Source organism: Neohortaea acidophila (assembly GCF_010093505.1).
Source record: "Neohortaea acidophila strain CBS 113389 unplaced genomic scaffold BDY17scaffold_1, whole genome shotgun sequence".
Lineage (NCBI taxonomy): Eukaryota > Fungi > Ascomycota > Dothideomycetes > Mycosphaerellales > Teratosphaeriaceae > Neohortaea > Neohortaea acidophila.
Window position 1 is genome coordinate 2,183,767 of NW_022985510.1, and position 25,825 is coordinate 2,209,591.

The following is a 25,825-nucleotide window of genomic DNA, read 5'->3' on the forward strand; positions in this document are numbered from 1 at the left end:
TTGAATTGAGACAAAGCACTTGCTGAGCCCAAAGTTTTAGAGGCCGCGATACACTGCACATTGCAATGCCCCGTCGCCGAAAGCATGTCTGTCGGCAACATTGGCGTTCCTCTCGACACCGTCTCGGCGTTTATCCTCCGGCCGCTCGACTTCTCGTCTGCGGAACAAGGCGAGCCCGAGATTCTCCCTCTGGGTGAAGAGGGCGAGCTTGGCATTGGCGGCCACCAGCTCGCGGACGGGTACTTGAACCGTCGCGACCAAACCGATGCGGCCTTTGTCTGGCATTCGGAATTTGGCAGGCTGTATCGTACAGGTGATCGTGCTCGCCTCACACAGTCGGGGGTGTTGGAGTGTCGGGGTCGTATTTCCACAGGACAAGTCAAACTGAGAGGTCAGGTGAGTGATGGTTTACCTTTAGTTTCCGTCATATGAATGGCTGCTGACAATTGAAAGCGAGTCGAACTCGGTGAGGTGGAGTACGCAGCATCGCGGACTCCCGATCTTCTCAGTGTAGTGGCGGATGTTATCGACGGCAGTCTTGTCGTATTTTGCCTTTCCAACGGCACAGAAGTCACCAAGCATGCAGTGCAACAATCATGTCGTGCATGGCTACCAGCGTTCATGATCCCCAGCGATGTGGCGTTTGTGAGCGAGCTGCCTTATCTTGATTCGGGAAAAGTGAACAGAAAAGCTCTACAACAGATCTACGAGCATTCCTGCACATTACTACCTCAGAGAGCTCCGCCAAACGGAGTTTCATCCGGTCGCATAGACCAAATAATCGACTCGGTCAACGAGGTACTTCAAGTTGCTGTTGATGCTAACACTCCACTTGCATCGATCGGTCTCGACTCACTGTCCTCCATTCGTCTTGCCTCGCACTTGAGGAAGAAAGGGTTCGCGCAGGTTGACGCCATCGCCTTGCTCGAGTCGCAGACTGTGATTGACATCGAACGCGGTCTTATGGATGCTGAGACTGCAGCTTCAGCCGGCTTCCCACCTGGATTCAGCAACTCGGAGCCCTCGAAACTGCGGCACATGGTGTTGGGCTCGCCAGAAGTGCACAAGAGATCGCAACAAATCGAGGGTGTATACGCCCCTACACCTGTGCAGCTGGCAATGTTTCATGAGACCGCTCGGGACAGCCAGAGATACTGCAACTGGATCGAACTCAGCGTTCGCGGGCATTCCATCGACGAGGTCCAGCATGCTTGGAAGGAGCTTGAGAAGCATCATGCTCTTCTTCGAGCTGGCTTTCTACCGATAGACAACTCCAGCACCGGCTATGCGATCATAGTGTGGAAACCCAACCAAACGCTACAAACTCAACAACATCGTAATACGACCCGCGACTTTCACATCGAGACCGAAGAGGATATGTTGCGGCCTTGTATGGTCCAGTTCGTGGAAACTGACAACGAAGTCCGCATTCTCATACAGATCCATCACGCCTTCTACGATCAATGGTCGGTTGACATTCTCCGGAGGAATATTGCGGCTCTCCTAGATGGCCGTGATCCGTCTCCAGCACCCTCGTTTCAAACAGTGTCAGAATATGTTGGGCGAATGCAAGCCAACGCAGCCTCTCCATCATCTCTGCACTTTTTCAAGGACCTCTTACAGGACTTCGTCCACACCCCTTTGCCGATGATGAGCGGAGTGAAGGCGGCACCAGCGCTACAGCGGACACCATGGCGTGGCCTCGTGGACGATCTCGCAGGCGTAAGAAAGAAGGCACAAACACTCGGATACAGTGCGCACATCATCTTTCAAGCTGCCATGACCTTGCTGTTGGGCTACTATACGGGCAGCATCGATGTCACATACGGAGTTGTCTTCTCTGGACGTCATCTGCCCGTGAACGGGATCGAAGGCATTTTTGGACCATGTCTTGCCACACTGCCATTCCGTATCGACTGGACTACCACGCAGACTCGCTCGGACCTGCTTCGTTTGATCCAACAACGCAACCGTGAAATGCAAAAGCGATCACTCACGCCACTCTCCCTGATTCAGCAAGGACAAAACCGGGCATCAGAAGGCCGACTGTTTGATACTTTATTCGTATGGCAAGAGACCAGTTTTTCTTCCGAAGAGGCTAACCAGAATGTGGCGGAAGTCGACTCGGCCGATCACCACGAGTTCAATCTGGTGCTGGAATTCGAGCCTGCAAACGACACTATCCAAGCCCGGGCGACGTATCAGCAAGCGCTGATCACGCTGGATCAAGTCGAGGTTCTGCTTGCACAGGTTCGCCACACTGTGCATGAAATTCTGGATCAACCCCAGGGTCTGATCGGAGACCTGGCATCCTCCCTTCCGTACTCCTTACTTTCGATTTCCAACGCTCCTCCCTCCTCTTGCATTGAGGAATACGATCTCATCGGTGCGATCCGTGAACAAGCTGCCAGAGCGCCAACCTCACCGGCTCTTTTGTTCGCCAGAAGCATCGGCGAGAATGAAGCTGACGCCGACGCCCTGACTTACGATGAGTTGGATTGTCGATCAAATCAACTGGCGAGATTCCTGCAATTGTGCGGTGTGCTGTCTGATGATCTTGTATGCATCTGCATGGACAAGTCTATCGACATGTACGTTGCAATCATCGCCACTCTAAAAGCTGGCGCAGGATATGTCCCTCTTGTTCCTAGCACCCCAGCAGCAAGAATATCGTCAATACTGAACCAGGCCAATGTGAAATTTTGCCTGTGCGACGGAGACACCATGAAGATCTTTGAAGATAACGAGACCCCTTCGTGCATCAAACTTCCCGACTTGGATCTGTCCACGGTCGGCAGTGGCCCGGTCGTTAGTTCAGCTACTGGGTCTGCTCTCGCGTACGTCGTGTTCACAAGCGGTTCAACTGGAACGCCCAAGGGTGTAGCTGTCACCCGGGACAATCTTCTCAGCAACCTTCGAGCGCTCCAAGAGCTTTATAACGCAAAGCCAGGCGATCGTCTTCTGCAAGCCTGCTCGCAAGCATTCGATGTGAGTGTATTTGAGATATTCTTTGCATTCTTTACCGGGATGTGTTTGTGCTCCGCCAGGCACGACGTCCTTTTCTACGACTTTGAAGCTTCCATACGGGGTTTACAGATATCTCACCTGTCGCTCACGCCTACGGTCGCTGCTCTGGTCGACCCAGCAAATGTGCCCAGTGTTCGCTTCCTTGTCACCGCTGGAGAAGGCGTCACTGACTTGGTGCATCGCCGCTGGGCCGGCAAAGGCCTGCATCAAGGCTACGGCCCGTCAGGTAAGTGTCACCATCAATTCGTCTCCGTTTGAGCCTCGTCACTCATCGGCCCCCCAGAAACCACGAACATCTGCACTGTAAACATGCACACCTCGCAGAGAGATGCGATCAACAACGTCGGTCGACCTCTTCGGAACACATCCGCTTTCGTCGTTGCAATCGACGCTCCGTTTGAGATTCTTCCAGCCGGCGCCTTTGGCGAATTTGCCTTCGGAGGGGAGCAGGTTTTCCGTGGATATGTCGGGCTGGATGCACTCAACTCAAAGCAAATTATCCATCACCCAACATATGGCCGCATCTATCGAAGTGGCGACATTGGAAGACTGTTGCACGATGGCACACTCCTTATCAGCGGCCGACTGGACGATCAAGTCAAACTGAGAGGCAATCGAATCGAGCTCGGAGAGATCAGTGCCGTTCTTCTCGAGCATCAAGACGTGCACGACTGTGCGGTCACACTGATTGAGAATGAAACCAACGTGCAGAGTCTGGCTGCATTCATTGTGCCTAAGCAGGCTCATGCGAAAGCCCTAGACGAGACAGAGCTTGTAGCGCCGACTGCTTTTCAGATCCCTGAGCTGTTCGATCATCTCTCGGATGCTCTACCGCAATACATGGTCCCCGATATCATCTTGCCTCTAACTGCCCTCCCACGGACATCACAGGGCAAGCTCAACAGACGTTATCTGCGATCATTCTTGGACGGCCTTGATCAACAAACCAAAGCTGCCTTCAGTCGAGGCAGCACGGAGCCTGAAGATTCTGCGGACTGGACTGAAACCGAGCTGAACATAGCAGAGGTATTGCGGGAATGTTTAGAGATATCTGATGCGAACATCGGACGGAAGCAGTCGCTCGTATCCTTGGGACTGAACTCGCTGAGTGCCATGGGCTTCGCGAAACGATTGTCTGCCCGGCTGGGAACTCGTGTGGATGTATCTGCAGTGCTTCGAAATCCGTCGATCGACCGGTTGGCACGAGCACTGAACACTCAGACAGTGGCCGTGCCTGATGACAACTCTACGCAATTGGTAGGTTTGTTACCGGCTGGACTAGTTGACGAGGTCCGACAGACATGCGCGGTGTCCGAGTCAGATCTCGACTGCATCCTACCATGCACGCCACTCCAGGAAGCCATGCTGTCGGCTGAGACTTCTGATGCCCCCCTCACATATTCTAACAGTCTCAGACTGGGAGTCACGGGCGACTTGGGGAATCTGAAGCGTTGCTGGAGCAAGATGATGTCCAGACATGCAATTCTGCGCACAAGCTTCTTCGCCACAACCGACCCGGCTTATCCTTTCGTACAGATTGTGCGGAAACATCTCGATCTACCTTGGGAAGATTTCAGCCATCCCAATGTCGTCCACAATGGAAATGTGACTGGAAAGGAGAGACCGAACATCGCCTGCGGCGCTATGAGTTCGAGCAAGCCCTTCCATATCAGTGCCGAAACATCTTCGCATGGTATTGCGCTCACGCTTCGCATGCACCACGCAATATACGATGGCCTGTCGATGTCCTTTCTGCTGCAAGAGATCGAAAATGCGTACCACGGGCGACTACTGCCACCGCAACCTTCGGCCATTCCATTTCTTCGGGAAGTCCAAGCCCAAAGAGGGGATGATGCATTGTCGTTCTGGCGAGGGCAGGTGAACGACTTTCAGCCTGCACCATTTCCACTGTTGGAGCCTTCAGCTCCCCTCGACGAACTGCAGCTCAAGCATACGACCACAATCTCACAGTCCGACGTCGAATCGTACTGCAAGCGGTACAACGTTAGTACGCAGGCTGTGTTTCAAACCGCAATCTCAAAAGTCTTACGGAATTTTCAAAACACCCAAGACGTGTGCTTCGGTAACGTGGTTAGTGGAAGGACACTCTCGGTCGATGGTATCGAGGAATTGGTCATGCCGTGTTTCAACACCGTTCCTGTCCGGGTACAAATCAGCACTGGAGCAACAAATCTGGATCTCGTCCAGAAGCTCAACAGCCACAACATTGATATGCTTGACTACCAACTGGCACCCTTGCGGCGTATTCAGGCCATGTCTCGGTTACCCTCGAAGCGGCTGTTCGACTGCTTGCTCATACTCCAGCCCCCTTCATTCAAGTTGGACAACAGTATCTGGAATGTCGAAGCTGATACCGGAGCCATGGATTTGCCGCTGGTCTTCGAAGTGTGTCCAAAAGTCGGTCGCTACCAAGTGGTTCTTCATTTCTCACAGCAGTACTTCTCACAACAACTTGCACACAGCATTGTGCAGACCTTTGATGCATCTCTTGTATCATGCACAGGCTATCCGCACGGCCTTGTGAAAGACATCGCCGAGTTCGATTGTGCTGCTGTAGAGGGTATTTTGAACCGCGATGATACTCCCTCAACCGCAAAGCAGATGCTCAACGGAGCAGATGACCATGAATGGACCGAGACGGAAGCTGCTATCCGACATGCCTTTGCCCAGCTTTCACGTACTTCCCCCGACAGCATACACAAGGATACCGCGATGTATCAGCTCGGGCTCGATAGCTTGAATGCGCCGCAGGTCGCACATCGCTTGCGCTCCCAAGGTTTCGAAGTTGATGCGGCCGACGTGATGGAATCGCCGACACCAAGCTCTCTTGCCATTCTGATCAAGGACCGTGGACAACGTCAGAAGAGCGTGGGTATCGATCTGCTTGCCTTCGATCAGCAGTGGAGGCAGACCATCATACAATGCGCGGAGACCGTCAACGATGAAGTCGAAGCGATCCTCCCGTGCACATCTCTCCAGGGCGGGATGTTGGCACAGTCCGTCCACGCCAATGGGAAACTCTACATCAACCACGTCACCTATGAAGTGCCACAGTCTTCCTCGCTCGCGGACGTTCAAACGGCCTGGGACATTGTTCGCAAACGGCATCAAATCCTGCGCATGGGCTTTGTGCAGCTTCAAAACGTCCAACATCCGTTCGCTATGCTTATTCGCCATTCCGAAGCCCTTTCTATGCCGTGGTGTGAAGCTCCAGAAGGAGACACGATCGACGATATCGAACGACAATCCAATGTGGAGATCATGAAGAGCCTTCGTACTCAACCGTGGCGTATCACTGTTCACGGGGAAGAAGGCAACAACCGAATGACATTGTCAATTCACCACGCCTTGTACGACGCCGACGGTCTGGAGCTGATTCTGTCGGAGTTAGCCATGGCGATTACCCATACGAGCATGCGGCCATCGAGCAACATTGACTCGATGGTAGGAGCAGTCCTCGCTGCAGAGATTGACCGGGACGATCATGCTGCCAAGTTCTGGAGAGACAAACTCCATGCCCCTAGTTTCTACAAATTCCCCGATCTCACTCCTGAGGTGGTGGAGACGGGAGAGATGCGTTCCGTGGATCTGGCCTGTCAAACGTCGACACTCGCAATACAGCAGTTTTGCAAACATCGCAGCGCAACTATTCAGGCCGTTGGTCAGACGGTATGGGCGCAACTGCTGTCAGCATACACAGGGGACGACAGTGTTACTTTCGGCACGGTGTTCTCAGGGGCTCCTGGTAATGGTCACGGGATGCGGTCTTTCCCATCCATCACTACCGTTCCGGTACCCTGCATGATTACCGATCGACCTTTTGACGTCCTGCAAACCATGGTCGAGTTCAACGCCTCAGCTTGGAGGCACCGGTTCTTCCCGTTATCAGAGATACAACGCGTAGCTGATCGAACAAATCGGGAGCTCTTCGATACTGTATTCGCGTATCAGAAGTCAAAATCCGCACTCAACGCTTCGACTTGGACCATCATTCGAGAGACTGCCTCTGCGGAATACTGTGCATCACTCGAACTGGAGGCACCGGAGCACGGCCAGATTATGTTACGTCTCACCTTCGACACGAAGCGCATTCCGTCTGACCATGCTCAAATCATACTCCGCCAATACGATCGCCTGTTGTCTACGCTATTGCAAATCGAGCCGCCAAATGCAACATCCCTCGACTCTATTTGGTCACAGATTCCTCCGAATCAGCGTTCACTGCCGTCCAACACCACTCTTCTGCACGAGAAGTTGGAACACAGCGTGTCCATGCACGGAGGCCGCCCTGCTCTGGAGTTCATCTACGGAACTCGAGTCGGGCACACCTTTTCCAAGGTCTGGTCTTATGCACAATTCGATGAAGCCGCGAACCAGGTAGCGCATTTGATCGAACAATCTGGAGTGCCTAAGGGCGCAATCGTGGCCGTCTGCATGGAAAAGTGTCCCGAAGCCTCGTTTGCATTTGCTGGTATCTCGAAAGCCGGATGCGCCTTTCTTGCTGTAGACCCAGGTCTACCAGAGTCCCGATTGCAGTTCATTCTTGAGGACTCGAACAGTCAAATCCTCTTCGGGGACATGATCGAATCGCCGACAAGTTTACCTGCTGGTGTCAAATACGTCAAGCTTGACGAGAAAGCCCTTACGGGCATGTCGAAAACACCTGTCATCGATCGCTCCGTCTCTCCAGACTCCATTTGCTACGTTTTATACACTTCAGGGACTACCGGAACCCCGAAGGGCTGCGAAATTACACACGAGAATGCAGTGCAAGCCATGCTTGCCTTCGAGATACTGTTTACCGGTCGCTGGAACGATTCGTCGCGCTGGCTTCAATTCGCCAGCTACTGGTTCGATGTATCCGTTCTAGAGCAGTTCTGGAGTTGGGGCGTGGGTATTACGGTTGTCGGTGCTTCGAGAGATCTTGTCTTGACCGACATTCCAGGCTTCATTCGTGACTGCGGCATTACACACATCGATCTGACGCCTTCTTTGGCGCGACTTGTGCATCCAGACGATGTCCCAAGCCTATGGAATGGAGTTTTCATTACCGGCGGTGAGGCGCTGAAACAGGATATTATCGACCATTGGGGCCCAAAACACACTGTAGCCAACGGCTACGGCCCAAGTGAGGCCACCATTGGAGTCACGATGAATCCTTTCATTGGCCCAAATGCAAAGCCATCGAATATTGGTCGACAGTTTGAGAACGTGGGCACTTTTGTGCTTCGGCCCGGCTCGGAGGACGTGGTGATGCGCGGCTGCGTTGGAGAGCTTTGTGTATCGGGGAAGCTGGTCGGTAAAGGATACCTCAATCGCCCTGACCTCACTGCGAAAAGCTTTCCGATGCTCGCTCAATCGAATGAGCGCATCTATCGAACCGGCGATCTAGTCAGGATGTTGGCCGATGGATCATTCGCGTTCATTGGAAGGCAAGATACACAGGCAAAGCTACGTGGACAACGACTGGAGATTGCCGAGATCGACAATGTTATTCAACAGAGCTCAGAAGATATCACAAACGTCGTCTCGCTTGTGATGAAGAATGAGGGCGGTGCGGAGATGCTGCTGTCTTTTCTGGTCACGGACTCGGAACAAACCTCAAATGAGCTTCTCCTCGAGACCTCATCAGCGAGACTCCAGCTCGTCCAAACGGCAAAGCACGCATGTTCCAGGTTCTTACCCGGATACATGGTTCCAACTCATATCATCCCAATCCCGTTTTTGCCTCTGACCGTGAACAACAAAGTGGATTCGAAGAGAATTGAAGCGTTTTTCAAAACACTTTCGAGGAGAGACCTTCAACAATTGCAAACAACACGCTCTCTCAATCGTCCGCTCAGCGATGGTGAGGCGGCGATTTGCGCATGCTTGCAAGAGCTGCTTTCAATGGGGGATGGCCAGGTCAGTGCTACTGACAATCTGTTCTCACTCGGGCTTTCTTCCATTTCAGCAATATCGCTGGCGACTGCTCTGAAGCGAGCTGGGTTCGAAAGTGCAAGCCCTGCCGTGGTCATGCGAAATCCCACAGTCGAATCACTCAGTCAAGCTCTGTCTTCAAGCCCGCCAGACTCGAGCAACGAAGCGGCTGCGAAACAAGCAGCACTCTCGATTGCTGCCTTCGGCCGGCGGTACGCTCACGTTGCAGCACGGGAATTGTCTGTGGCCTCGGACGCCTTCGAGGTAGTGCTGCCTTGCACTCCGCTTCAGCAGGGCCTGATAGTTGAGTCGCTCAAAGATGAAGCCAGGCCATACTTCAATACTTTTCTCTATGAACTCGGCGACGTCAATATTGCGACTCTCAAGAACGCGTGGCGGAAGCTCTCGGTCAGCACACAGATCCTGCGTGCCCGCTTCGTCGACACAGACGAAGGTTACGTCCAAGCCATCCTTTGCCGCGCTGACCCAGAAGTCTTCGAATGGCAATCACTCCCAGTCAAGCTCACGACATTTGTGGATGAACAGAAACAACAATGGATTGCCCAGAACAAGTCGGAGATCGTCAAGCCCTTTCAAGTTCATCTCGTGAATGCTGGCGGACAACAAGCTATGGCTGTCTTCATTCATCATGCCCTTTACGATGGCATATCTTTCGACCTGTTGGTAGAGGAGCTTGGCAGAATCTACCATCAAGGAGAATCTGACAGCTCTGCACCGACATTCTCCACAGCGTTGCATTACGGTCCTTTGCAAAGCATCCCGGATGCGGAGACTTTCTGGCGACAAAGACTGCTCGAGTCAAAGCAGATCTCGTTGCATCCAAACTCCAGCGACAAACCCCAGTCTTCTGTGGTTGCGAGCTTCGCTCTCGACTACACGTCGCAAGCCGAGTCGGTGAGAAAGCGCCTTGGTGTATCTCATCAGGCTTTGCTGCAAAGTTGTTTCGAGATCGCTCTCAGTCAGCTGGCTCCCTCTGTCCAGATCTATGGCACTGTCGTGTCTGGTAGATCAATTGGCCTTGATGGAGCTGATCGCGTCCGAGGGCCGATGTTCAACACTCTCCCGCAAAGCGTGAGTGTGCAGATGGCACTCACAATCGAAGACCACATCCGCCATTGCCACAGGGCGAATGTGAACACGATGCCATTCCAGCATACTCCTCTTCGAGACATTCGCAAGTGGTGCGGCATGCATTCTGCTGATCGGCTATTCGATGCACTGTTCATCTTCCAGCACAGACAAACCTCTCTGAACAACGACTTGTTCCGAGCAGTACAGACTGCCCCACGAGCTGATTACCCTCTGACGTGTGAGATCGAGCTCACTGATGAGAGCAGCCTCAACGTGACATTGCTTGCACAATCGCAGTTCTTCGAGATCGACGATTTGCACGCTTTCGAGCAGCACTTGAGGAAGGCATATACGTGCCTCTGCAGCGAAACCGACGAGTCATTACGAGACACGTTCGAACTTGTCGAGAGGAATGCGTCTGATCTGCTACAGAACACCGATGACACATTCACAGAACATCTGAACGGAGTGCATGGATTCAAATGGAACGACGCAGCTTGTCATGTTCGATCGGTACTCGCAGATCTCAGTGGCGCGTCAGTCAATGACATCGATGAACATTCTTCCATCTTCGCACTTGGACTAGACAGCATCGATGCTGTCAAACTCAGCTCACGACTGAGGCATGCCGGCCTGCATATATCCTTCAGCAAATTGTTACAAGCACAGACGATCCCGAGAATACTGCAACTCTCCGAAGATCAAGTCACTGCCCCTGAGGCGAACGGCGAAATGAGCAGAATGCAGTCTCTTTTGCAAGAACTCCGCAGCTCCAGCCTGGTCCCTTCCGCGTCATCCCAAGATGTGGAAGCGATATGGCCAACTACTCCAAATCAAGAAGCTTTGCTTGCCGATATGGTTCGAACAGACTTCACAGAGTACTTCAGCCACGACATCCTGCAACTACACCCGAACACGGATACGGACAGATTGAAGCATGCATGGACATCAGTGGTCAGCGCTTCGCCGATCTTGCGGACATCCTTTTTCGAAGTGTCGGCTTCGAATATCGACATTGTCTTTGCGCAGGTCGTTCACCGAAACTGGGCTCCGCGATTCGGTGATCATACTCTGGACAACCTGGAAGAAGTCCATCAAATCTTCGACGCAGTCAGACGTGATGTCCTCCTCAATTTTCAAAGCACACCTTCTCTACGGATCAACTTTGTTACCATTCAGCCACACCGGTACATGGTGGTGTCATTAGCGCATGCTCAATACGACGGCCATAGTCTCGCTCTCCTGCACGAGGATGTACACCAAGCATACGCCGGGCATCTCCAGCCTCGTCCATCGTACGACGCTTTCATCGCAGATTCACTGGATGCTGTCACTCCCGCAGCAATGCGCTATTGGAGCGCGATGCTCGAGGGGTCACGACCATGTCGTCTACCTGGCACTGAATCGATTGAATCATCGTTTAAGACCTACCGGTCGGAGAGGCAGTGCAAAGTCCCCGCTCGCGAAGCTCGCAGCTTCTGTCAGTCACAGAACATCTCATTGCAAGCGCTCACGGAGACAGCTTGGGCATTAACGCTCGCACATTACACACATTGTCTTGATGTGGTATTTGGCGTCGTATTGGCATGTAGAGACAGCGAAGAAGCGGCAAGTGTAGCATTCCCGATGATGAACACCGTAACAATGCGATCGTCACTGCACGGCTCTCGGCTGCAAATGCTGAGATACACGCAAAGCGTAATCACGGAGCGAACGCAATACCAGCGAACACCGCTACGAAACATCCTTGCTTCCGCGCGAAGGAATGAGGAAGATGGCGATTTGGATTCGGCTGGTGTGCTGTTCGACACGCTCTTCATCTACCAAAGCAAGCCCACGTCTGCTGAACGAGAGCCTTCTCTTTACACATCTATCAGCGGCAAATCGGATGTGGAATACCGTCTCGCAGTTGAGGTAGAAGTCGTTGACAAGCAGCTCGTCCTGCGGGCAGCCGGCAAGAGCAATGTGTTCGACGATGCTGGCACGGCCAGGCTACTCCAAGCGCTGGACGACATATTGCAGTCTCTCACATCATCTCCACATGAATCGACAGTACAATTCTCGCAGGGCTCAGTGTCTGTCTGTGGACTTGAGCCCTTTGTCAACCTTAGCGACAAGCAAACACGAGCCCCTGGGCGCCATCATGAACCACTCGATACTCCAGCACTTGATGCCGCTACGTCTGAGCTTGCACTCAAGATTGTGCAGGTGCTGGCAGATGTCTCTAAGATTGAGGCGACCGAGATCTCTCAAGACAGTGCTATCGAGAGTATCGGGATTGACTCCATCTCTGCAATCAAAGTCGCATCGCTCCTCCGCAAAGAATCGATCGATTTGAGTGTCAGCCAAATCATGCGAGCGAAGTCCGCCTCGAGAATGGCACTTTTGATGCAGACGAAGGAGGAAAGGGGACCGTCAAGCTCAGATATGTCGTCGACCGAGATCATCTCCGAAGCGGTCTCGCCTTGCCAACCACACGACATCGCTGCGAGGTTGGGCACAACAGTTGAGAACATCGAGAGCCTACTACCAGCCACAGCAGGCCAGATTTACATGCTGAGTATCTGGCAAAAGACAGGCGGTCAATTGTTCCATCCAACGTTTGACTATCAACTACATACAAAGCTGGGACTCGACCGAGTGAAGCAGGCCTGGGCGATCCTTGTTGATCGTCAGCCTATCCTGCGCACAGCTTTTTGTTCGACGGGTACAATCGACATGCCAATTCTACAGGTCGTGCTTCATGACACTCCAGACGCTTTTTTCGTCGAGGACGATCATATCAGCCATGTCCACCAGCCGTTCGTGGTGTTACAAGCGATCCCAAACAGCAAAGGGTTCCTCCTCCGACTTCGTATCCATCACGCACTGTACGACGCGGTGTCATTGCCGATACTCATGGAGGAGTTCGAATGCCTGCTTGTAAGATCATCACCACCCCGAGCTCTCCTCACATTCGGGGACTTTGTAGCCTTGTCAGTGACACCAAAGACACGACAACTGCAACGTGACTTTTGGACGCGGTATCTCCAGTCTGCAAGAGTGGTAGAATTACCTCAACCCTCCGTGGTCGGGCCACAGACGAGAGTGGAAGTTTTCCACCCAGCGCTGTTCACAGATGTTCCGAGCTTGGAGCATCGGGTTCGGCAAGAGGGGTTGTCTACCCAGGCCGTTCTGTTCGCAGCCTATGCCAAGGTGTACTTGCAGTTTGCGGACATCAAGAATGGCGGAGAGGGACAGGGAGATGGTGATGTCGTCCTCGGCATCTATCTCTCCAATCGCTCGCATCTCACGAATCTCGATGCATTGCCGGCACCGACATTGAATCTTGTGCCATTGCTTGTGCGGAGCGCGCGGGACAAGAGCGCTCTCGAGCTGGCAAAGCAAGTCCAACGGGATCTGGAGGAGATTACTACGGTGGAGAATTCGACTGCCGGGCTTGGGAGGGTGTACGAGTGGAGTGGCATCAGGCCCGATACCTTTGTGAACTTCTTGAAGCTGCCCGAGCATGTTCGCAGAGCGGACGATCGTGTGGAGGAGGACATCGAAAAGCAGACAGTACTGCGGGCACTCGATGATAGACGGCTCAAGGAGCGTCGTGAGGTGGTTGCCGCGCCGTCGGGCAGGTTTGAGCTGCCTCCTGCGCTGGAAGACTTTGCGGCCGAGCCCGCGTACCAGGTGAGTGGAGCAGATGCGAGCAAGGCGGAGCAAGGGGCTAATGATGCGCAGCATTCGATCGATGTTGAGATGACAATTACAGACGCTGGGCTTGACGTCGGCCTCTTTTGTCCTGAGGAGATGCTCGGCCTTGACCAGGCAGAGGAAGCAATTGGGGAACTGAAGCGTGTACTAGAGCAAGTGTGTTAAGCATAGAGATAGATCACACGGCGCGTGCGGATATTCGGTGAGAGAGGCCTTGGGAGTGTAGCGATATATATCATAGATTGATACAAGAAGAGAAGCATACCACTTCACGACCCCGCTCATCACCGCGTCCATTGATGATTCCAGCCATTCCTCGGGGGCGTGTCTGTCTGAATGCGCGCATACTCAATCGGCGGGCCATTCCACATGCCTCTCTTCAACATGGCGATGCGATACAGCCGGCCCGTCTCTTTGCCCTCACTCGGCGGCTCGCCCATTGCTGTGCGGTCCTCGGCGGTCAAGCCGTAGTTGTCGATGTTGCGCAGCGCCTCGCAGGCGTTGTACATGCTGAAGTATTGCTTCTGCAGCTCCTCATCCCTCTTGTGCCGTAGGTTGTGCTGGTAGAGCTGCCACGCGCGATGAATGGTCCAGTGACGGAGGTGGCGATTTCTGTTGGAGATCATTTGCGTGAGCGAGGCGCGGGCTTGAAGGGGAATATGGGTAGACATACCGGGACCAGCGCAATGGGCGCGGGGTCATTGGGTGGAAGAGGTGGTATCGGATGTTGGCTGCACAGCTATCAGCATCTGGGGAATTGAGCTTGCTTTCTCTTCGGATACTCACTTATTCGCATGTCCGTCCTCTTGCCTTTCTTCCTTTTGCAGCGCGGCGCAGTAGAGGAGAAGTCTGCGGTGTGCTGCTGCGGCTGGTGTGTTTGGAGGAGCCCGGAGAAGATGGAGGGCCGGATAGGCGCCTTCCATAGGGGGGAGAAGGCGCGCAGGAGCGCCATTGATGGGGGCTGCATGCTGTCTGGCGTGAGGCCTGGAATGCTCGAGGTAGGTGGTGTAGACACACGAGACTAGGGCCGACGTTAAAAGTTCATGGAGAGAGGTGAAGAGGACAAAAGTCGTGGGACGCGGAGACGGAGTGCTTTCCATTGCTCCTCGGGTTATAACACGCACTACAGGGACACTGCAATAACATCTTTGGAACAAGAGCATCGATGTTGTTGCATGGCGGACAGAATCGCCATGCTGGGTGTACGTACGCATGTTGATCGAGTCCCAGCGCACAACGACCGGCAGGTTTGAGGCCGGCATTGGCTCAATGCAGGCCTCCCTTCGGTGTTGTATCGAATAGGGATACAAGCTGTTCAACACGGTGGGCTGCATCGACATCAGCTGATCACTTTGAAATACTCCATCCATCGAAAAGATGGATGTAAAGAGGGATGTGGTAGGCTGTCAGCCGCACGGTTGTTCCTTCCCTGTTCCTGTCACCTTGACACGCTCCTTCCTTCCTTCCACGCCAGCCGGTGACGCCTCGTGCGCGCTAAGGCACGAAATCCAAAGCTTAATCGACGCCCCACGGTTGCGCTGGCGTGGGGTAGGCGGGCGGCTCTGCATGCCCTTAAACTTCTCCAAAAGCCTTTGAACTTTTTCTCCCTCCCCTTCCAACTCCCCTCCACTGCACTCCACCACACCACACACCACCGCAGCTGCCGGGCGAAGCTGACATCCCTCTCCACAGTCTCTCCCACAGGACCGAAGCCGCAATACCGTCTTGGTCTGGCTCGACGGTGCTGTGTCGACATTAGCTTTCGCTGCTGCATCATACCTTCAAAGCATCATCTCTCCTCTCTCGAACCACACCTCCCAACCCCCGAGCGCGGCAGCAATGGCGGCCGCGAACAGCGCCGATGCTCGTCCCTCGGAGAGCGAGACTGAAAAGGCCATCGTCGAGGCTGCCAAACATTACCCTCGTGCGAACGTCGCCGAGGACTTCCAGTACGGCACCGCCGGCTTCCGCATGAAGGATGACCTCCTCGACTACATCGTCTTCATCGTCGGCATCGTCGCCACTCTGCGCTCGCGTAAGGTGCAAGGGCAGACGATTGGCATCATGATTACCGCCTCGCACAACAAATACCAAGACAACGGGGTCAAGGTGGTCGATACCCAGGGTGAAATGCTGGAACAGTCGTTCGAACATGTCGCGACCCAGCTCGCCAACGTCCACACCCCGCAAGACCTGGGCACGACGTATGCGAGTGTGTTGAAGAAGCTCAACATCCCCGCGACCACCAAGAAAGCACACGTCATCTTTGCCCGCGACACACGCCCCAGTGGCCTGCGGCTCGTCAAGGCTCTGAAAGCTGGCCTGGAGGCGGCTGGCGCCGAGTACATCGATTATGGCGTTCTTACCACCCCGCAGCTTCACTATCTCGTCAAAGCCACCAACACCGAGTCCGGGAGGAATCCATTCGGCGAGGTATCGGAGGAGGGCTACTACAAGAAATTGGCCAAGAACTTTGTGGCGGCAATGGAAGACGCCAAACCCATCGGCTCCGTCACCGTGGATTGCGCCAATGGCGTGGGAGCGCCCAAGCTCAAGCAACTCCTCAAGCACCTTCCCCCTCCCGAGAAATCCGGCCTTCGAATCCGCATTGTCAACGACCAGATTGAGAAGCCGGAAGCGCTCAATGAGGGCTGTGGGGCGGACTTTGTCAAGACTCAGCAAACCACTCCAGCTGGCTTCAATGGCAAAGCTTACGACCGCTGGGCCTCGTTCGACGGAGATGCCGACCGCATCATCTACTACTTCAACGAGGAAGGACCGGTTTTCCGCATGCTCGACGGCGATCGCATCGCCACCCTCACCGCCAGCTTCATCGGAGAACTCTTGCAAAAGGCCGGCCTCGCGGAAAAGGTGAAGGTGTCCGTCATCCAGACCGCCTACGCCAATGGAGCGAGCACGAGGTACATTGAGCAGGGTCTCAAGCTCAAAAGCGAATTCACCGACACCGGCGTGAAGCATCTCCACCATGCTGCCCTGCGTGCCGATATTGGAGTGTACTTTGAAGCCAACGGCCACGGCACCGTCCTCTTCTCCCCCCACGCCACCAAGAAAATCTTCCTCTCCGAGCCGCAGTCGCCCGCCCAACTCGAAGCACTCAACATCCTCCGCGCCCTGACCGATCTCATCAACCAGGCTGTCGGCGATGCTCTGTCCGATCTGCTCCTCACCGAAGTCATCCTTGCCCACAAAGGTTTCACCGTGAAGGAGTGGTTGGCTACATACACCGACATGCCCAGCCGTCTCGGCAAGGTCAACGTGCTGGATCGCCGCAGCTACACTACCGTTCCGGGCTCGGCGGAACGCAAACTGGCCTCGCCGCAATACATGCAGGAGAAGATTGACGAGATCGTGGCCAAGTACAAGGACGGGCGGAGCTTCGTTCGTGCTTCTGGCACCGAGGATGCTGTACGGATTTACGGAGAGGCAGCCGAGTCGTTTGACGTGGACAATATGGTGGAGAAGGTCATGGAGACTATCATGCGAGTGGATCGCCGCACGACTTTTTGACAAATCACAAGCTAACTCAGACTACCACAGGGCCTACAGCGCTCAAGGTGTTGCCCAGCGCTAGTTCACATCGACCTGCGCTATACTCGCGGCTGGTTTTCGCATAGCGGCCAGGGGTGATTGGCATGACGTTACGACATGAGCGGGTTCTCACTGGGGCATTGCATAGCGCGCGGGGAGAATACAAAAAAGTTTCTGGTTGAGACGGGCACTTGCCTGTTTCAACGCCTTTCGGTAGTCGTGTGCCCCAAGACAGCTAAGTAGCCTGTGTGGCAGAAACACTGCTTGAAGCTCATCAATCCTTGGTATCCACTCTCATCTCATTACAATCTATCTCGTCTAGGCCTATTCAACCGGGGGTATAATAAAGGACCACGGACAGCCGGGCGTGTAGAGCTCATTTGGCTTCAGCATTCTCCGCCACAGCTTTAGTAGACGCCTCCGTGGCACGAGCCTCCTTCACCGCATCATCGTACGTGGGCGTCAATGCCTTCTCCTTCAGCCCCTGCCCCGTTCCGCCATACTCCTTCGGCACATCGCCCCCGACGTAGCTCGCCAGCTGATTGCCATACGTCAACCACGTCATCTTCTGAATGCTGTCCTTGGACAACAGCATCTTCATGGCGCCCATCATCCACTGCATGACGAGCGGCACGTTGACAAAGTACTTGTACGACACCGTCTCCGGGTAGTATTTGGAGAAGAGGTCGATGATCTTCGCCGAGCTGGCCTTGATCTCCCCCGGCTGCCGGAAGAAGGAGACGGACAGGTAGTCGTGGATTTGGATGGCTTGGTAGGGGTCCGCGCCCTGCCCGTAGTCCGGGATGGGCTGGGTGGCGCTCGCGAGGTGCAGCTGGGAGAGCGTGAGTTCCATGAGCGCCACGCGCCAGCGGACAAAGGCGTCGGTGTCGCCGAAGGTCTTTTTGGGGTCTTGCGTCGCGGCGCCGTAGATGTTGAATGTCGCGACGTCTTCTTTGTGGCCGGTGGAGGGGACGTCTTTGATGGTGGTGACGAAGCCCAGGCCGGCGAACTTGTCGGCGGAAAAGGTGTCGTCTTTGGCAGCGAGGGGGTTGTAGCTCTTGCGCCAGGCGAGGGCGTCGGTCAGCTGGGCTTTCGCCTTGGTGAGGTCGTTCATGTTGGCCCGGAGGAATTTTTGGAGGATTATGAGGGTCGTGTGCGGAGTTGGCTGGTCTGCGTCGCCCGAGGCCTGCAGAGTGACGCCGTACATCTCGTTGTAGTCGGTTTGGGAGAGAATGTCGGGCAAGTCGGCGGCGAATTTGGCGAGGTTGTGGTCCGGCGGGAGGTTGCTCCAGTCGGGGCTGGCCATGCTGTCTACCGGTCGAGCGATGTCACTGACGCTCTGTTCTATTTTGCTTGTGAGAAAAGAGCTGTGTTTGATTGTAAGCGTGTCAAGAGTGCCGAGGAATCGGTGTTGAGTACGCCATCTCAGCAGCTGACGTTGCTTCCTCCAATCAGAACGCCGAATGCCCCATCCAGCCACAGCCTCATCCCTCCGAGTCTCCAACACATACTCGAACCTCTCGGATGATACCCGGGACAAGACATGGCGAGACTGAATTGCAGTGCTTCTACTCGCACAGGAGAACTCTTAAAGGGTATCTAATCTATGACAAAGCCACGGCCGCAGACCCGCGGCGGCTCAATTCGTGCCATTGGTCTGCGTATGACCAACGCCAGCACCAACGCCAGGAGCCCCAGGCGACGGCAGAGATGACGCTGCCCCTTGCACGGTGGCACGCGCCTGCTGTTGCTCCGCGGCGATTCGGTCCGCATTCTCCACCGCCCCCTTGATGACTTGTTGCTCTTCCGGCCCCAATGCCGCCGTTAGTGAGGCGTACAGCTGCGGTTGTTGTTGGCTCATGGCTGCAAAACACCTCAGTCAGCAGGCTGCTCCCATTTCACGATGCTGTGTGGTGGTTAGAACGTACCTGAAAGCGTCTGCTTGAACAGCCCGTACGGCTCCATCTGGTCCAACGGAGTCTCAAGCAAACTCTCCTCTTCCAATTCATCATCACCCTCGTCCTGCCCAACGGCAGCGTTGAACTTCTCCGCCTGTTGACTCAAAAAGTCAAGGTAGGCGGTGCTCTCATCCTTGACGTCCGCCGACTCTGCATTCTCTTCCGTATCCCAGTCTTCGCCTTCCCATTCCTCGTCGTCCTCCTCGTCGCTCCCATATTCGCCAGGCATGCCAAACTCGTCCTCTTTCTGCGCCAGCTCCCGGTTCTTCATCGCGGCTGGAAGGGTCTGGAACAAGCGCACGACGCCTTGCAGCAGTCGCGGCCAGCCTTGCTGCACGCTGATGGGAACCTCGTCGGCTCGCAGGGTGAGGAGAGCAGTGATTGCTCCAATGGACAACTTCTTGTCGTGCACCCTTGTGAAGCTGTCGATGCTGGAAAACCACAGGCTGAAAAACTTGTTCGTCCAGCCGTTTGCCTCGAGCACCGTCAACGACAATCGCGGGTTATAGTAGATGGCGTTGATGACCATTTCCATGAGGTGGATGCGGTACGACTTCACCTTCAGCTCGTCGCTCGTCAAGATGTTCATTGCGAGCTGGATGAACTCGGGGACGTAGTTGTCGATTCCCGTCCGCAGATTAAGCATCAGGATCTCGGCAAGCTTGCACCCACATATCCGATCCACGCTGCCCACCTTGTCGTCCTTGAATATCGTCCGCACAATGTCTGCAATGGCGTCGAGGTACGCCGGCCGCTCCAGGAATGTCTTCCAGCCGTAGTTGACAAAATTCTCCAGCGCGGGCAGCATGTCTTCCAGATACAGCTCAGCGCCTGATTTGAAAGTCTGGTGGATGAGTTCAAAGGCCTTCCACATGGTGGGGGAGATGGTTTTGGCGGAAAAGGTGCAGCTGTCGATGATTTCAAACACCTCGTTGTAGAGGTCGTAGAGCTTGTGTTCGAGGGTGATGGTGATGACGGGCATGAGAATGGTCTCGAGATGGGCGAGGACGTCGGGGGTACTTTCGAGGGTGAGGATCAGGGTGCCGATGGTCTGGAGAACGCCGAGGGCGGTGATGCTCTTGTCGTCGAGGAAATCGCCGTAGCCGTCGTCACCTTCTTTCGAGTTGTTCCGCTCAATCAGTTCGCGCACGATGCGGACATAGGTGTCGCGTAACTGCTCGCTCAGGGCGACGGCAAACGGAGTCAGCTCAGCAGCGAAGACCTCAACAAAGTCCTCCATGACATTGGCAAGGGCATCGACGTCCACTTCATTGGCGAGCTTGAGAAGCTGTTGCATGATCTGCGGAATGTTCTGTTGCATCATCGTACGGATGGGATCGTGCCGGATGAGAGGCTGGAGAGCCAGCGCGGCCTCCACGCGAACCGGCAGGTCGGGGTCGGCCATGGATTCGAGGATGTTGCGGTAGATGATGATGAGATTGTTCGGCTCTTTGAAGTTCAATGATTCAAACTTCTCCAGGGTATCGCATGCACGGGCACGCAGGAAACCGTGTGGACTGCGGAACTCGGGAAAGACGTGGCGAACGAAAAAGTATTCCACTTGATCCGCGATCGGGCTCTTCTTCCCCAGAATCACATTCGCCAGCGTCCCGATCATGCGCAATGCCCCCTCCTTCTCTCGCGCATTCTTTTGATCGTCGGGTGCCGACTCATACTTGTTCACGATGTTGTTGATGAACGTGAGAATCTCGAAAGTCTGCTTCCGCCGGGCCTTGGTGAGGGTGTCGAGGAAGTTCGTCGCCGCCACATCGGGCGCCGAGACTTCCTCGTAGAAGTTGAGTTTGCGGTGCAGGTATTCGGCGGGCTCTTCGTCGAACTGCGCGAGGTCCTCATCGGACTGGCACATGACGGGGAAGATTAGGTGCTCGATGAGGATGGGCATGTGCGGCTTGAGATGGTCCCACATGGTCTTCGGCTTGACGCATTCGTCCATGAAGGCGAGGGTGTGGGACAAGCAGGGCTTGCTCAGCCAGATGCGCTTGTGGATCCACGCCTCGATTTGTTGCAGGTAGCCCTTGAGAATCTCTGGGGCGAAGTTGGTGATGAAGCTCTTGGCAACTTCGGTGTAATCCTCGCCGTTGTTCTTCTGCAAGCTCGACGGGTTGCCATACCTCACGAAGAGGCGATTCAGGTTTACGTAGGCCCATTTCTTGCACTTCCACCAATGGTTCAGCTCGCGCTCGTCCAGGTCGTCCATCATCGAGTTCTGCGGCGGCTCTTTTGCAACGACGCGCAGGAACAGGGTGCACCAGTCCACCATTGCCTGCTGGGCGCGCAGAGGAATGGGAAGTTCGAAGTAGACGGCGTGCTTGTAGGCTTTCAACGCGGTGCGCAACATCTCGCCCGCCTCGAGGCTTGTCTCTTCTACCAAGCTATTACCGAGCCGCAGGAGCTGGGGAAACGTGGTCTCGACAATCTTATCAAAGTCGCCCCGCGTATCTCCGCGCTTGAATCGGTAGGTGCGGCAGATGGCCAGCAGACACTGCAGGCCGGCGAAGACGGAAGGGACGTCCTGCGCGTTCAGCAGCTTGATGGTGATGTCGACAAAATCGGGCCATTGCTTGGGAAAGTCGGAGTGGAGGATCTTTTGGAGGGCGACGAGGAGCTGGGCGCGGGCATTGGGCTGGGCGGAGGCGATGATGGGGACGAGGCGGGCGCGGACGGAGGACTTTTCGGGGTCGGAGATGAGGACGGGAGGAGGCTGGGCGGACTCGGAGCTCACCCAGCCCTTGTTGACGCGATTCTTGAAGTAGACGACAGCTGTGCACATGAAGGGTTAGCTGAAGCAGGCCAGATGCAGGGAGCAGGAGGGGAGAAGGGAGGAGACGCACTGGACAAGCGCACTGCATTGTCTTGCTCGACCTCGAGGATGTTGAGGAGGCCATCGAGGAAGCCGGGCCTTTCTTCAGCCTGCAGAGGAGGATTAGTGGTGCGTGGGGAGTGGATGGAGGGTGGGAGGAGGAGGATACAGCTTTGAGTTGTTGTTCAGCGGCCTGGCGATTGCCCGCGTGGGCGTCGAGCGTGGCCTTGATCCGCTCGCGGAGCCCGTGGGCGTCCATGATGGGGTGGGTAAGCCAAGGCTGGTGAGAGTCAGACGAATGGAGGGGGAGAAACGGGGGAGGCACCGGGGAGTGGGAATGGGGAGGGAGTGCGGGCAGGACAACAGACAAAATGTCGACGCGGGATTGCGGGTGTGGCTGAAGGAAAGCCTCCGTCTCCCTGAACCCTGTTTTGCCAAGACTCTGGAGGGCAGCGGTGATGAGGGGGTTTGGGAGGAGAGAAGGCGGTGATGGCGTGGGAATGCGCGTTGGATGTCTCGGTAACAAATGGCAGATCGGCCGTAACAAAGGCTGGATCTGTGTGATGGAAGCTGGGGATATTGCACTTGATCCCTACTTATGCATGTGCTGGATGCATTTCACGACTTCGGCTCCTCCCGCTGCTGCTGCTGCTGCTGCCGCTGCAACCGCTACAGCTGCAACGTTGCCACATGGACAACGATGATGGAAGATGGGAATGTTGGGATGGATCTAAAGTATTGGGATGAAAACGAGTCGCCCTTTTGGTAATAACTCAGCCCGGCGGCCATTTTCCCAGCTCAAGCAGCCAACATTTGGCAGGATGGTGCAGGCAAGGCTGTGAAGGAGGCCACGCCGCTTTCCTCGGCCAACCTTCCCGCCCGCCTTATGGCCTGCACGATCCCAATCCTCCTGCGGTCAGCAACACCTTACATCCTCTGCCTATTAGCCATATCCCTCGAGGCTCGACTGGATACTAGACCGGGTTGACTCTTCATCCCGCCGCTCACGACGAGTCAATCGGCCCCACGCCACGCTGGATCACTGGCAAGCCATCGGTGGAATTCGGCAGAGTCAATGGCAGAATGGGCGGAAAGATTTACAGGCATATGACGCCATCACATCCTGACTTCATTGCTCCCTGCCCACGCGATTTGTATTTTTTCCTTTTCTCCCATTCGCGATAAAAAAGACTGGATACCACGGAACCCGAGAGAAGTTTTCATGTTTCGTTCCCTTATAAAACCCTCCATCCTCCCATCCCCCGCCTCATTCTCCCTCCTCCATCCCGCTTCTCGACCCATCATCCCGCTTGCATTCCAGCAAAGACACCTCTTCCACACCACCAACAGCACCATGGTTCGCGTACTTCTCACCGGTGGCTCCGGCTTCATTGCCGCCCACGTGCTCGATGAGCTCCTCGAGCAGGGCCACTCCGTCGTGACGACCGTTCGTACGCAGGAGAAGGCCGACAAGATCAAGGAGGCGCACCCCAAGGTCGGCAAGGACAAGCTGGACTTTGCCATTGTCGAGGACATTGCGCAAGAAGGCGCCTTCGACAAGGCCGTCGTCTCCGATCCCCCCTTCGAGGCCGTCATCCACACCGCCTCGCCCTTCCACTTCAACATCCAGACGTCGGTGCAGAAAGATCTGTTGGACCCCGCCATCATCGGCACCACCGGCATCCTCAAGTCCGTCAAGAAGAGTGCGCCGAGCGTGAAGCGCGTCGTCATCACCTCCTCCTTTGCATCCATCGTCGACGGCAACAAGGGCACTGCGCCCGACTACACCTACAGCGAGAAGGACTGGAACCCCATCACCAAGGAGGAAGCTCCCCAGAACGCGGGCAACGGCTACCGCGCCAGCAAAACCTTCGCCGAGCGAGCCGCGTGGGACTTTGTGGAGCAGGAGAACCCCAACTTCTCCCTCGCCACCATGTGCCCGCCACTCGTCCTCGGCCCCATCATCCACTCCCTCACCGGCCTGGACGCGCTCAACACCTCCAACCAACGCATCCGCAACATCATCCAGGGCAAGTGCAAGGAAGAGTTGCCGGCGGGAGCGCCATACCTCTTCGTCGACGTGCGAGACCTCGCTCGGGCCCATGTGCTCGCAATGGAGAAGCCGGACGCCGCCAACAAGCGCTTCTTCATCGTCGCCGGCCACTTCAACTCCCAGGACATTGCCGAGATTGTACGCAAGAACTTCAAGGAGTACCAGGATGCCCTGCCGCCCAAAGACATCAAGAGTGGAGGGTACCCAGAGGAGGGTGTCTACAAGGCAGACAACAGCCGCGCGGCCAAGGTGCTCGGGCTTAAGTATATCAGCCTGGAGAAGAGCATTGTCGACACCGTCAAGTCGCTGCAGGCGGCCGGCGCGTAGGCCATTACGTTTTGAGCGAGTATGCACTGCGGCTCGAGTGAGTTAGAAAAGATATCCCATAGTACATATATAGTCGTTGTATCCTGCAATATCGTCAGTACTGCCAGTAGTTGTCGATGCACAGCAATCGACACGAATTCAGTGGGATCAGACTTGAAAGTAATTGGATCGTCAACGGACATTCCGGAGTTATCGTTCGAATGAAGAGCATCATGTTTGGAGGAGAGAAATGGATGGTGTCCTCTTCAATCCTCCATGGGCAATGAAAGAAGCTTTACGACTCCGCCATTCCGGTTGGTGTAGAACGGGAGAGGGTGCCGGGAGGCCGCAAGCCGGAGCGCGTGCTTTTGCGGGCGAAGCTTTGTGTGCCCCGAAATCACGTAAGCGCGCGTTCTTCGATGCATGTGTGATGCAAGTTGTTCGAAACGAGATCACGACCTACATTTCACCGAATGGATTGACTCCCACATCGCCATCCCGCTGTAAGCCACCCTTCTTCCCACGACGCCGAACCATCCCCTCGGAGCGTGCATCTGGCCCCATCTCCTTGTCCTACCCGCAAGCCCCATCGAGTCGAGTCTGAAGAGCAGAGGGGGGAACGAAGCAACACCACACCCGACATTGGCGCAGCAGAGCGCGACCGCCGCGCGGAGCGGGCTCACCAACGCGCCAAGCGAAGATGGGAGGCGCGCTGTCCGTCTTCTCGCGCCTCATCTGGGCGAAGAAGGAGATCCGCATCCTCATCCTCGGCCTCGACAACGCCGGCAAGACGACGCTGCTGTACCGGCTGAAGATCGGCGAGGTCGTCACCACCATCCCCACCATCGGCTTCAACGTCGAGAGCGTGACCTACAAGAACTTGCACTTTAACGTGTGGGACTTGGGCGGCCAGACGTCCATCCGCCCCTACTGGCGGTGTTACTACGCCAACACCGCCGCTGTCATTTTTGTCATCGACAGCACGGATATCGACCGCTTGGAAATGGCCGCGGGGGAGCTCAAGGCGATGCTGAACGAAGAGGAACTGCGAGACGCGGCGTTGCTCGTCTTCGCCAACAAGCAAGATCAACCGGGGGCTAAAGGCGCAGGGGTCATCAGCGAGGCGCTGAAATTGGGGGAACTAAAGGACAGGAATTGGAGTATTATGGCATGTTCAGCGATAGACGGAAGAGGCGTCAATGAGGGCATGGACTGGCTTGTGGTGAGTATCCCTCGTGGAGAAGTGCGAGAAAAGTAACAGCGTCTAACACAACGACCAGCAAACGGTTGGGGAAACGACATAGCGGCATTCTTCGAGGATATTTACCTGAGTCTACCTCGGCATCCGACCGACGCATGATATGAACTCTCCGCATC

At 55.2% G+C, this 25,825-nt stretch overlaps 7 protein-coding genes across 7 annotated transcripts; 4 read left to right on the top strand and 3 right to left on the bottom strand.

Moving 5' to 3' along the window:
• Positions 1-226: 226 nt before the first annotated feature.
• Positions 227-13,986, top strand: BDY17DRAFT_22622 (putative Non-ribosomal peptide synthetase). Its single transcript, XM_033730146.1, has 3 exons — positions 227-391; positions 454-3,253; positions 3,311-13,986. The coding sequence occupies exons 2-3, from the start codon at positions 622-624 to the stop codon at positions 13,924-13,926; spliced, it is 13,248 nt and encodes a 4,415-aa protein (XP_033594572.1). The 5' UTR covers positions 227-391; positions 454-621; the 3' UTR covers positions 13,927-13,986.
• Positions 13,987-14,024: 38 nt separating this feature from the next.
• BDY17DRAFT_290086 (uncharacterized protein) lies at positions 14,025-14,757 on the bottom strand. The gene is made up of 3 exons (XM_033732441.1): positions 14,548-14,757; positions 14,435-14,492; positions 14,025-14,373 (listed from the first exon to the last, which is right to left on the bottom strand). Exons 1-3 carry the CDS (start codon positions 14,726-14,728, stop codon positions 14,046-14,048), a joined length of 567 nt encoding a protein of 188 aa, XP_033594573.1. The 5' UTR covers positions 14,729-14,757; the 3' UTR covers positions 14,025-14,045.
• A 536-nt stretch (positions 14,758-15,293) lies between these two features.
• On the top strand, positions 15,294-17,584 carry BDY17DRAFT_290087 (uncharacterized protein). Its single transcript, XM_033732442.1, has 2 exons — positions 15,294-17,261; positions 17,320-17,584. The coding sequence occupies exons 1-2, from the start codon at positions 15,601-15,603 to the stop codon at positions 17,351-17,353; spliced, it is 1,695 nt and encodes a 564-aa protein (XP_033594574.1). The 5' UTR covers positions 15,294-15,600; the 3' UTR covers positions 17,354-17,584.
• A 2-nt stretch (positions 17,585-17,586) lies between these two features.
• On the bottom strand, positions 17,587-18,695 carry BDY17DRAFT_290089 (CRAL-TRIO domain-containing protein). The gene has a single exon (XM_033732443.1). It carries the CDS (start codon positions 18,614-18,616, stop codon positions 17,687-17,689), a length of 930 nt encoding a protein of 309 aa, XP_033594575.1. The 5' UTR covers positions 18,617-18,695; the 3' UTR covers positions 17,587-17,686.
• Positions 18,696-22,782, bottom strand: BDY17DRAFT_290090 (armadillo-type protein). Its single transcript, XM_033732444.1, has 4 exons — positions 22,259-22,782; positions 22,121-22,199; positions 19,239-22,049; positions 18,696-19,173 (listed from the first exon to the last, which is right to left on the bottom strand). Exons 1-4 carry the CDS (start codon positions 22,346-22,348, stop codon positions 18,950-18,952), a joined length of 3,204 nt encoding a protein of 1,067 aa, XP_033594576.1. The 5' UTR covers positions 22,349-22,782; the 3' UTR covers positions 18,696-18,949.
• Positions 22,783-23,235: 453 nt separating this feature from the next.
• Positions 23,236-24,826, top strand: BDY17DRAFT_290094 (uncharacterized protein). The gene has a single exon (XM_033732445.1). The coding sequence runs from the start codon at positions 23,312-23,314 to the stop codon at positions 24,467-24,469; it is 1,158 nt and encodes a 385-aa protein (XP_033594577.1). The 5' UTR covers positions 23,236-23,311; the 3' UTR covers positions 24,470-24,826.
• Positions 24,827-24,848: 22 nt separating this feature from the next.
• BDY17DRAFT_22666 (ADP-ribosylation factor family-domain-containing protein) lies at positions 24,849-25,812 on the top strand. Its single transcript, XM_033730147.1, has 2 exons — positions 24,849-25,670; positions 25,729-25,812. The coding sequence occupies exons 1-2, from the start codon at positions 25,149-25,151 to the stop codon at positions 25,750-25,752; spliced, it is 546 nt and encodes a 181-aa protein (XP_033594578.1). The 5' UTR covers positions 24,849-25,148; the 3' UTR covers positions 25,753-25,812.
• The last annotated feature ends 13 nt before the right edge of the window (positions 25,813-25,825 follow it).